Genomic DNA, 12,632 nt, shown 5'->3' with positions numbered 1-12,632 from the left:
TGTCTCTACCCTGTCTTTCAAATAAATAAAATAAATCTTAAAAAAAGCTTTGAAAGTAATTAAGTTATTTATTCAAGTGGTAACATGGTTGCCTCAAAGTAGTAAAGGTACTCTTCCCATCTTCTATACCCATATAATGCACATAATGGTACTTGATTTCCTCCAACAATCTAGTCTACAGCTAAAATACAATTCACCAAGTTACTCATAATAAACCATGATGATTTTAAGAAAAAAATAAGAAATAGTATATGAAGGAGAAATAATGTGACCTGTGGAATGGAAAGACAGAGAGAAGGAACATGAGGGGAAAAAGGAAATAAAAAAATAGAAATGCCCAAAATATTCATTTGGGGACAGGCATGTGGGCTAGTGTTTAAGATACCCTGCATCCCATGAGTCTAATTCCTGGCTCCAGCTCCTGCCTCCTGCAGTGCAGATCCTGGGAGGCAGCAAGTGAAGATTATTGTCACTGGGTCTCTGCCACGAGGTGGGACACCTGGATTGAGTTCCTGGCTCCCAGCTTCAGGTCAGCCCAGTCCTGGCGATTACAAGCATTTGGGGAGTAAACCAGTGGTTGGGAGCTCTCTTTGCCTTTCTCTCTGTGTCTCTCAAATTAAAAATATCATTTAACATGTTTCTTCCCAAAAATTTCTTTGCACCTTTGCAATGAAAGTGAAATTTCTGTTGCAAAAATATTCCTTAAAATGTGTTTTCACAATCAGTTTGAGAAGAGCATACTAGTTGTATTTTAGAAACCATTGATTTCACAGAGATTTTCGCTCATGAACATAAGGCGGCAAAACTGCAAGTCAACAGCCCTTGACGCTACAAAAGCTTTGCTTAGTCCCAGGTGTATACTTTCATTAGGCACGCTCCTCTTCAGAAATCACTTAAAAGGCATCCTGATACTATTAGTACTTCAAGCTAATTCATAAAGGTCAATTGCTCACATCCCATTGTACCTGTGAAAACCTAAAAGGGATAGACAATGAACATTGGCAATAATTGCATTAATTTTCCAAGTAGAACTCATTTTAACCTACATTAATTCAGAGAAGCCATATTACTACATTTAAGGAAGGTGGAAAATCAGAATTAAAGGAGTAACAAAGAGATAGCCTAACCAACAAGAAGCTGGGATCAAAGATCCCAGGAGCATGTGAACTGGGGATTTCTAAGGCATAGCCTGGATTTACCAACTCAAAACTTTAATTGATTGTCACTGTCTACATGACACTGTTCTGGGTGCTGGCGGAGGGGTGACACACAAGAAAAATGTCACCAGTATTCAAGAAACTCAAATCTAGTGGATTTAAAGTTTGACCAGAAAAAAAAAAAAAATCCTTGCTCATTCAGTCCTAATCTCTCCTTACTGAAGGGATTACAGAATAACTGATCTGAGATAAAAATTTTGAATAAAGACAAAGTAAGTATGAAAAGAAGTCAATGAAAATAGCACTGTAGTATCTCAAAACCTGTGTGTCTTATTCAGGGTGTGAGCCCTCACAGAAAATGCTCAGAAATTGAGTACCCACATGAAGACTTATGCCTCTGACAGAACCTTGCTGAAAAGACAAGTCAACCCTGCTTAAAATCCTCCCATGGCCAGGCAAGTATCTGTGTGAGACAAGAAAGCAGGGTGGAAAGATAGACTCCAAGCCTCGAGAGTTGATTAAATCAGACGCAATTGTAGGGATGGGTACTATAACTTCCTTATTCTTTGACTTGTTACAATGAGCATAAATTGCTTTTGTAATTTAATAGAACACTATGGTATGTGTGAATTAAATGAGATAGTATACAAGGGAATTTTAACACCTGGAATTAAAAGACAAATTGGGAGCAGGGGGTAGTCAAGATACCACTTGGAATACCCACAACCCACATCAGAGTCCCTGGGCTCAAGTCCATGCTCCACTTCTGATTCCAGCTTCCTGCTATAGCTCCCTGACATGCAGCAGGTTCTGGCTCAAGTACTTGGATACCTACAACTCATGTGAGAGATCCGGAAGGAATTCCAGGTTCCTGGCTTCAGCCTGGGCCAGCCCTAGCTGTTGCAGGCTTTTAGGGAGTGAACCTGCAGATGGAAGCTTCTCTGCCTCCCTCCTCCCCTTCTTCTCTCTCTCTCTCTGTCTCTCTCTCTCTCTGCCTTTCAAATAAATAAAAAGTAAAATCTTTTAATTTAAGGAAAAAAAGGCAAAATAAGTGGGGGACAGGCATTTGACCTAACAGTTAAGATACTCAAACCTCCTATCAGAGTGCCTGGGGTTAATTCCCTGCTCCACTCCCAATTCTAGCTTTCTACTAATATATACTCAGAAAGGCAGGAAGTAGTAGCTCAGGTGCTTAGATCCCTGACACATACAGGGAGACCTGGCTTTAGCCTATCCCAGCCCTGACCATTGCAGACACTTGGCGAGCAGATCAGCAGATGAGAACTCTTCGTTTCTCTGCCTCTGAAGTAAATAATTTTTTTTAAAAGATAAGCATACTTTGGTGCAAAAAATGTTGAAATTCAATCATTGTTTTTCATAATATATCTGTTCTATGAACTTTTTGAAGACCCTTCATATACATGGATTCATATTTTTTTTGCAGCAAAATATACTGATCTTTTCATTCCATCCTCCGCGAACTTTTTACCTGCTCTCACAAGTATTACTCGCTATAGAAATCACTGATAATAAAAACTGAAAACCCTCTAGTTCTCCATTGGGAACCCCAGTGATAAGGGTGAGGATGCAGGCAGGAAAGATAGAAGTCCAAGGATAGGGTAACTGTGACTCTTCATGACGATGTCTTATAACACAATGAGATAGTTAACAGTATAATCTTGACTAGGTTGAGAATGGGTTAAACATGGTCCAAGGCATATGCAGCATGCTTTCTATTGACCTAAATTAGCAGTGAAGGCTTAGAAAGAATGAAAGCATATATGGAATGTCTTTAAATGACCAAATATTATAGGTTAGATCGCAACACCCAGAGACCATACTTTAGGTGACATTACAACAGACAAAATAGAGAACTTGGATATGAAACACCATCTGCTTCCTATTCACCTGGACAGGTGATTGTCAATGTATAAAAGCAATGTTGCAGCCGGCGCCGTGGCCCACTTGGCTAATCCTCCGCCTGCGGTGCCGGCACCCCGGGTTCTAGTCCCAGTCAGGGCGCCGGATTCTGTCCCAGTTGCTCCTCTTCTAGTCCAGCTCTCGGCTGTGGCCCAGGAAGGCAGTGGAGGATGGCCCAAGTGCTTGGGCCCTGCACCCGCATGGGAGACCAGGAGGAAGCACCTGGCTCCTGGCTTTGGATCAGCATAACACGCCGGCCACAGCGCGTTGCAGGGTGAACCAACGGAAAAAAGGGAGACCTTTCTCTCTCTCTAACTCTACAAAAAAAAAAAAAAAAAAAAAAAGAGGCAATGTTGCTCCTCCCACTGACGTTTTCCTTGAATAATAGTTATTTTTCCCAAAAATGTAATTTGTGTTAATATGTAATATATTTGTCATTGTTATTTTAATTAAATATATAATTTTTAATAAAATGGTAAATATCAATATATAAATCCATACATACAACCATTGTAAAGGAATTCTGGGACCAAAGAGTTTGCAACCCTCTGATCTAGATTAACACCTATTTTTATACCTTTGCTTTTCACTTGGCAATGTACTTAGATGATAATGGTAAGAATAACAATATTGAGTACTTATTACTCATAAAGTCTGTGCCAAGTGCTTCGGGTGAATTGTTCTATTCAATTTCTGCACTTACACTATCATGTGGGTGGTAAACTGATGCAGGCAACTGGCAAAGCACACTCAGAAATATTCACTAGCTATGGGATCTTGAACAAGCTCCTGTGTCAGGGATGTTAGGAGACTGAAATAAGTTTATATTTGTAAAGAACTTAGAATGACACCTAGGTTGGCCGGTGCTGTGGCTCAATAGGCTAATCCTCCACCTTGCGGCACCAGCACACCGGGTTCTAGTCCCAGTCGGGGTGCCGGACTCTTTCCCGGTTGCCCCTCTTCCAGACCAGCTCTCTACTGTGGCCAGGGAGTGCAGTGGAGGATGGCCCAAGTGCTTGGGCCCTGCACCCCATGGGAGACCAGGAGAAGCACCTGGCTCCTGGCTTCGGATCAGCATGGTGCGCCGGCCGCAGCGCACCAGCCGTGGCGGCCATTGGAGAGTGAACCAACGGCAAAACAAAGGCCTTTGTCTCTCTCTCTATCCACTCTGCCTGAAAAAAAAAAAAAAAAAAAAAAAAGAATGACACCTAGGACACAATAAACACCACAGAAATGTTTGCCAGCCTTTTGATGGCATTTAACAATCTGAGATTGAATATTGTCACTCAGGACTGACCAGTGGACGCTTCAAGTTTTGGAAGACAGAGAGATGAAGAGAATCCAGCAAAGAGCCTGTGAGATTTCAGGAAAACTATGAGAGCCTGGCTTCTAAAATTTAGTCAATAAACTATTTCATGAAGAGGGCATGATGAACTACAATATCAAGTAGCAGGTCACAAATGAAAAGGTGGGGTTGTAGGCAGAGAGAGACAGGACGAGAGAGAGAGAGAGAGATTGATTCCATTATTTGGTTCATTCCCCACAACAGCAAAGGCTGGGCCAGGCAAAAGGGAGCCAGGAGCTTCTTCCAGGTCTCCCATGACGAGGCAGGAGCCCAAGCACTTTGGACCATCTTCCTGTGCTTTCTCACCTACATTAGCGGGGAGCTGAACTGGAAGTAGAGGAGCCAGGACTTAAACCGGTGCCCAGTTGGGGTTCAGGCATCACAAGCGGTGGCTTAACCTACTAGGCCACAAAGCCAGTAGTGCCTGTGTTGAGACACCTTGCTCTAGACCAAATATCGGAGGCAGATGATCTGAGGCAGACTAGCTCATCCAAACCAATGCATCCACACCAATTCTCGTAGAGCATGTCTAAGGGGCTCGAACAGACCTTGGCCTCACGAATTCCATTACAAATCTATTAAAATCAGCCCAGGGAAAGACACAGAGAAAACTGGAGGCTGGCCAAAGGGCAGGAACTACATGGAAAACAAATTGTGTGTGTACAAATGTTTAAGGGGCAAAATTACCAAAAGTAAGAACATAAAGACTTTTCCTTGAATTTAATAAAGTATAAAATGCAAATCCTCTCCTTTTGAATAGTAAATAACAGTGAAGTTCAAAAGTCAGCAGGTGTACTTAGCCCTGTCCACAACCAAAATATTTCTTTTTTATAAAGATTTATTTATTTTTATGATTATTTATTAGAAAGGTAGAGTTTCAGGGAGGAAAGGAGAGACAGAGAGAGAAGGTCTCTCATCTGCTGATTCACTCCCTAGATGGCTGAAATGGCCGGGTCTGGGACTAGACGAAGCCAGGAGCCAGGAGCTTCGTCTGTGTCACCCACATGGATGTGCAGGCCCAAGCACTTGGACCATCTTCTGCTGCTTTCTCAGGCCATTAGCAGGGAGCTGGGTCAGAAGTGGAGCAGCAAGATTCAAACAAGCCCTAATATGAGATGTCACTGCAGGTAGCAGCTTAACCCGCTATGCTACAATGCTATGCCCTCAAAATATTTCTTTAGATTTATTTAGCAGTAAGGTGATTTCATGTTTCAGCAAAAGGAAACTAATTAAAGTGAGTTTGGAAAAAACATTCTGGGAATTCAAGATAAATGTGTTGCTTTAAAAAATGAGAAGCTATGAATCTGCACATTAAGGAATTGATGCTTGTTTACCTCATCAATAATTCACAGACAGTGTCAACATTGTTTTGATCCATGATACAGTCCTGAGCCATGGAAATAAAGAAATTATCTGCATCCTGGCTTGCCAGACTTCCCTTTCACTCTCTTTCAGGATATCTTACCAATTAACAGCTTTCCTTTTCTTACAGCATTTCCAGAGAAAGTTTTTAAAAATGACTGCTTCCTACAAGGAAGGTAATCTAACTCTGGCATTTCTATTTCTAATTTAAAATCTGCTCTAGGAAATTTAGAACCCGTGCATATGGGGAGAGGATGGCCATGTCTTAATGAAAAATTAGATCTTCTGGCCTAAGTGCTTTATCAGCAGGCCTTCCTGGAATCCACTATGCTGTGTTATCAAAGGAAGTTTTACAGCAAGACCGTCTGTGTGCATGTTGTTCAAGGAGTGAATGCCTCCATGAAGCCTGACCCATGACCTGAGAAGAGTCACACGCACAGGGCTGACCATCAGCTCTCTCCCACGAGGCTCAGAGCAGCTGCTGCTTTACTAAAGCGGGAGGTCCTCAACCTCCCTTCTGCGGGCTGGGGGCTAGGATGGATAAAAGGAGCTCCTGAAAGGAGGAGTACTTTGAATATTTCTCTCGAAAACCCATCTCCACCAAGTGTGACAGTGTCCCTCACAGGCCTGTTACAGCAGGAGGGTACACATCTATTGAATGCATCATAAACTGAGAAAAGGCAACAAGTATTGGTATTCTAGGAAATGTAAAATCTATACAGAAACATATCTATACAGAAACAAACGTGTGTAAATGCTTACACATGTGTATCAATACACATATGTGTGTGTATATATATATAGGATAGATTACTTGATTGGGTGATGAATTCATTCAAAAAAATAAATCAAGATCTCAAAATATCCATCAGGAGGACAGTCAAGCAAATTATTTAATAGCTTACAGAATAGAGAAAAAGTAGGGGAAAATTGTAGCTGTGCCTACTATATGTCAGGTGTTTCACACTGTCGTATATAATTTTCCCCATCCGTTACCATTTTATGTAAGAAACATTATTCCCAACTTACAGAAGACTAAATGAACCTACCCATAAAAGGTAGGTTGCCATGGATCTCAAAGCTAGTAAAGGGCAAAGCTGAGACTCTCATATCCAGGTTGTTTAACTCCCTGCCCACTGTTTCTTCCCCTGCATCCCAGACTTTCTCCCCAAGATCTATATCTGGACTAGGTCAATAAACATTTTATAAACAAGAACTTATGTTAAACAAAAAGAAAATCATAGTAGATATATGGTAGATAAGTTTAATCATGTGAAATTATAGGTATACATATAGAAAATGTTAAGTAAAATGAGACAGAAAAGCTAGAATTCAAATCACCACTTGTTTTTCCTATGAAGTTGTTTAAGCATGTAATAAGTAAAATCACCAAAACATGCTCCTCAGGCATACTTGTTCCTTAGTAAAGGTTAAGAAGAGGCAATACATATAATAAATCCTATTTAAAGGATGAATGTGGCTGGATCAGCTTAAGAGAAATACCCTATCTTTCATAAAATCCCCAGCTCCCTCAAAGCCAAAGTGATCGGTGGTTTCTTTGCCATATCAAGGCATCGAATTTCTATAAGAAACTACAAAAAGAAAGTACAAAAAGGCTCACTAGGTTTGCATAGCCTGTACTCAAACCCATGAGGTAAGAATTGGGCAAGATGCCACTTCTATCTTGTCCCTTGATTTTTCCACTTTTATAAGGGACAGCTACTTACATATGCAAGAATACAGGAGTAGAATGAAATATTAGCAAAGGTTTTCTGAGATTGTTTTAAAATAGAAAATTCCTTATAAATATAATTTACACTGCTGTCAGTTTATGAAAAGCATTTCTTACGAGCAACAACAACAAAAACATGAAAGTGAAAGGTCCTTGCTTAAATGGTTTCCCTGAAAAACATTGTTTTAAAGTTACATAATAACACATTAAAAAATGTTCAGGATCACTAGCCATCAGGGAAATGCAAATCAAAACCACAATGAGGTTTCACCTCACCCCAGTTAGAATGGCTCTCATACAGAAATCAACTAACAACAGATGATGGCGAGGATGTGGGGGAAAAAAGACACTAATCCACTGTTGGTGGGAATGCAAACTGGTAAAGCCACTATGGAAGACAGTTTGGAGATTGCTCAGAAACCTGAATATAACCCTACCACATGACCCAGCCATCCCACTCCTTGGAATTTACCCAAAGGAAATTAAATTGGCAAATAAAAGAGCTGTCTGCACCTCAATGTTTATTGCAGCTCAATTCACAATAGCTAAGACATGGAATCAACCTAAATGCCCATCAACAGAAGACTGGATAAAGAAATTATGGGATATGTACTTTATAGAATACTATACGGCAGTAAAAAAAATGAAATCCAGACATTTGCTACAAAATGGAGGAATCTGGAAAACATCATGCTGAGTGAAATAAGCCAGTCCCAAAGGGACAAATATCCTATGTTCTCCCTGATCTGTGACAACTAACTGAGCACCTAAAAGGAAACCTGTTGAAGTGAAACGGATACCATGAGAAATAGTGTCTTGATCAGCCCTTGTCCTGTTAAGGAACAACTTACTATTTTATTCCTTTTAGTATTTTTTTTTGTTCTACTTAATAACATCGATTGACCTCTTTAATTAACACACATTCTTATGTGTTTTCCCTGATGACTAGTGATCCTGAACATTTTTCATGTGTTATTAAATAACTTTAAAACAATATTTTTTAGGGAAACCAGTTAATTAAAATATTCTTAGGTGTTTAAAATTAACTGAAAAGTGATCCCTGTTAAATATAAGAGTAGGAATAAGAGAGGGAAGAGATGTACAGTTTAGCATATGCTCACTCAGACTTACCCCTAATGGTAGAGCTAGAAATATTCCAGGGGATTCCAATTCAATCCCTTCAAGATAACATGTACCTATGCCATCTTACTTGTTAAAGTGATCAGTTTCAAGTTCATAATTGATCATAATGATAGGATTAAATGTCAAAGGGATTACATAAATAAGACCAGTGTCTGCAAATAATATTTGATAGAATTAAAAAGGAGAGAATGATCCAGCATGGTAAGCAGGATACACAGCAGACTCATAGAATGGCAAATGCCCTAAGCAGCACTCTGGCCTCAGAATCAGCCCTTAAGGCATTCGAATCTGGCTAAAAAGCCCATGAGAGTTTTGTAGGCATGGAAAGCCAATACACTGTGGCCAAAACAAATGACCTAAATGATAGGTCTCTGTGAGTGAGATCCCAGTGGAAAGAATGGGCCATCAAAGAAGGAAGTACCTTTCTCTAAAAGGAGGAGAGAACTTCCACTTTGATTATGGCCTTGTCTAAATATGATCGGAGTTGGTGAACTCAAGAGGCTTCCATAGCCTTGGCAGCTCACGACAAGAGTCTCAGGTGATTACTGACGTCATAAATAAGAGTGTCAATTGTTAAATCAACAATGGGAGTCACTGTGCACCTACTCCCCATGTAGGATCTCTGTCCTTAATGTGTTGTACTAAGCGAATTAATGGTAAAACTAGTACTCAAACAGTACTTTATACTTTGTGTGTCTGTGTGGGTGCAGTCTGTTGAAATCTTTACTTATACATACTAATACTATATATATATATATATATATAGTATATATAGTACTATATATATACTTATATATACTTGATTTTCTGCATATAAAGATAATTGAAAATGAATCTTGATGAAGAATGGGATGGGAGAGGGAGTGGGAGATGGGATAGTTGTGGGTGGGAGGGAGGTTATGGGGGGAAAGTCACTATAATTCAAAAGTTGTACTTTCAAAATTTATATTTATAAAAGTTGAAAACAAAATAAAGTTATATAATAATAACTTCTATTGGTTCTCTTTTGCTTTCAAACTCTCATCTATATCCTCTCTTCTTAATTCTTACAAATTGACTACTAGTAATAAAATACACTGGTTCAAGAATATAGGAAAATATTTTAACTGTAATAGGATTAGTTCATAATTTTACTAAATTTGAGAACAGCAATTTGACTTATAACCTATCAAATCTTCCTAAAAACTACATAGAGAAAAAGGCAGCTAAAATGGCTTATCTCATTGGCTTAAGCTACATTGTCAAATTTTAATAATAACATATCTTGAGGTTTTTTTTTTAATACACCAGTCTATTTTTTAAGGATTATTTATTTGAAAGAACATATAAGAGGGGATGGGGGGAACAGGTAGATCTTCCATCTGCTGGTCCATTCCCCAAATGACTGCAACTACTGGGATGGACCAGGCTGAAGCCAGTAGCCAGGAATCCATCCAAGTTTCTCCATATTAGTGGCCAGGAGCCTCACTATTTGATCCATCTTCTGCTGCCTTACCGGGCACATTGGCAGGGAGCTGGATCAGAAGTGGAGCAACCAGAACTCAAACCATTACTTTTATATGGGATGCTGATGTCACAAGTGGTGGCTTACCCTGTTATGCCACAACAATCAATCCCCAGACTATTAAAAGCTTTGCATGTATTACCTCATTTAACCCTCACAACAATCCTAAAAAGTAATTGTGAGGATTGCTACTGTTATCTCCAAACTGCAGATGAGAAAACTAGAGCACAGAGAATTTTTCTAACTTTCCCAAGACGGTTCATCTAGTCAGTTGAGATGTAGAGCTGAACCACAGATGGTCTGGCTCTAGAGTCTGTAAGACGACCAAGCTATCACTGCTACCATTTGCTGCAGCCACTCAGTGGGCTACGACAGCCTAAAGCCAGGTGCACGGCCACCATTCCCAAACACAAATGCAAACTCACATCTCTCATCATTTTCACTGCTTCCCTGGTCCTCCCGAGTCTTCTGGCACACATTGCTAGCCTTCTTTTGATGTAGACCAAGACATTGGTGTCTCGTCCTGAAGAGGGAGATATAAAACATCAAAATTTATTTAAAGAGAGAGAGAGAGCTTTCAGTAGAGTAGCAAGAAAAAAAAATGCAGAGGCCATTTGCCTCACCCTTAAAGGGAAACCTTAGCAAGAACAGAATGCTCTTTGGCTTTTCCTTATTGCCAGAAGCACTGACAACACTGTTAATAGAATGAATACAGAATATAGTAAAAGTACTTAGACTTGCAAAGGTCAAATCATGTGACTAATTCATGCTTTTGAGTTTGGATATTGAATATTTTATAACAAATAAAATCATCTGCCACAAAGATCTGGGAAAATGAACATATCCACGTTGCATTTGGTTTATAAGCAAGAATTTCACATTCTTCAAATGTGCATGCTTTTGGTAAAGATGCAGAGGTGAATCTCAGGTTGCATCCCAATGAACTATTCTTTTTCATTCTTGACATCAAGTCTGGAGAAGCCTCATCTTGAACTTCTGTTTTATATTATTCTTTCTCTAACACTAGTGACATCATAATCATCTCCAGGTCCCCAAAGCAGTGGATTTTAGATGGCGATATAACACATTCCAGATATGACAACAGAGTATGCAACAAAATGAAAAAGCTATTCTAGTGTTAGAGAAAGCACTGACAAGCTAAATAGTTTTAACAATAGTCACTAGAATTGTCTTTTAAAAGTACATTAACAACTTCTTATCTTAATCCTTAATTATATGTCTTTTTGGATATGTTCTCAGACCAGTAAGAACATGCACATGCTTAATCCTCAATAAAATTACCATGTTTGTGAAAAGTATGACACACCTGTTTTAGATTAAGTACATGTATAATATGCAGCTATTAAAAGATGTTAAGACCAAACTCCTAACATTTCAAATTTTAAACAATGAGAACAAGATGTGTGCTGAAAATTTGCCAAGTACCTACAAATTATTTTAAAGATGTGATTATATTTTTGGATAGATTTAGGCAATAGGTTGAAAAGATTTAATTTAGAGAAGAGAAAAATTCTTAAGTTGTATTGTAGGCTATGACTTTTACATATTAATTTCCATTAGTTCATAAAATAGACATTTAATACATGTCTTCAAAACACACTGCATTATACTTTCTTTTTAAAGGTAAGATATTGAGAGTGATTAGAGATTAACTTAACATATGCACTCACTGCAGAATAAATATAAAAATCTGAGTGTTGATGAGTGTTGTGGACATAAACATGAGCATGCAGGTGGAAATGCAAAGATCTTGCTAGCAACTTAGTCATATGGACTACTGTGGTTTCTATACAAAATCCAAGTTTAACATTAAAATTTGATTTTATAATCTCAAATATGAAGGAAATATACATTCATATACTCCAAGTTGCAGGACAGAATCAGGAAGAGAGAAATTCTATCTTAAAAAGAAACAACCAGGTTTGGGTTGTGGCGCAGCACTGTGACACCATCATCCCACATTGAAGCACCAATTCAAGTCATGGCTACTCTGCTTACTTTCCAGTTCCCTGTTAATGTGCCTAGGAAAGCAACAGAAGATGGCCCAAGTGCTTGGACCCCTACCACCCACAGGGGAAACCCAATGGAATTCTGGGCTCCTGGTTCAGCCCTGGCTGTTCGGGTATTTGAGGAATGAACTAGTGGATAGACGATCTCTGATCTCTCTCTCTCTCTTTCTCCCTGCATCTTTCTCCCCACCCCACTTTTCAAATAAATAAGGCAATTTTTTTTTTCTTTTAAAACAAACACCAAATGTTGGTTGTTTCATGAAAATACCCTCACAAAATGATGAGTCAAATGGCTTACGGAATTTCAGAAATGATTTTATTGTCTTGTTTCTATACTATTGTCCCAAACATAACTAACAGTTTAGTGTCCTGAAGTGAAAGATCTCAGATCTTTAAACAGTTACTATAAATAAAAGGTACTAATTTTAATATAAAGAGA

At 39.0% G+C, this 12,632-nt stretch overlaps 1 protein-coding gene across 34 annotated transcripts in view; it reads right to left on the bottom strand.

Annotated features, from left to right (window-relative positions):
- Window positions 1-12,632, bottom strand: part of ST7 (suppression of tumorigenicity 7) — a 295,626-nt gene that overhangs the window by 87,558 nt on the left and 195,436 nt on the right. For all 34 annotated transcript variants that reach the window (XR_011387010.1, XR_007920237.2, XR_011387008.1 and 31 more), the window contains 1 exon segment: window positions 10,589-10,686. Coding sequence is in view for 29 of the 34 variants with exons in the window: in XM_070069824.1 (XP_069925925.1) it covers window positions 10,589-10,686 (98 nt within the window). In the remaining 5 variants the exon portion in view is untranslated.

The sequence above is a fragment of the Oryctolagus cuniculus genome, chromosome 3 (genome assembly GCF_964237555.1).
Source record: "Oryctolagus cuniculus chromosome 3, mOryCun1.1, whole genome shotgun sequence".
Taxonomy (NCBI): domain Eukaryota; kingdom Metazoa; phylum Chordata; class Mammalia; order Lagomorpha; family Leporidae; genus Oryctolagus; species Oryctolagus cuniculus.
The sequence above is the reverse complement of the archived record's forward strand: the minus strand, read 5'-3'. Positions and strand labels throughout refer to the sequence as shown.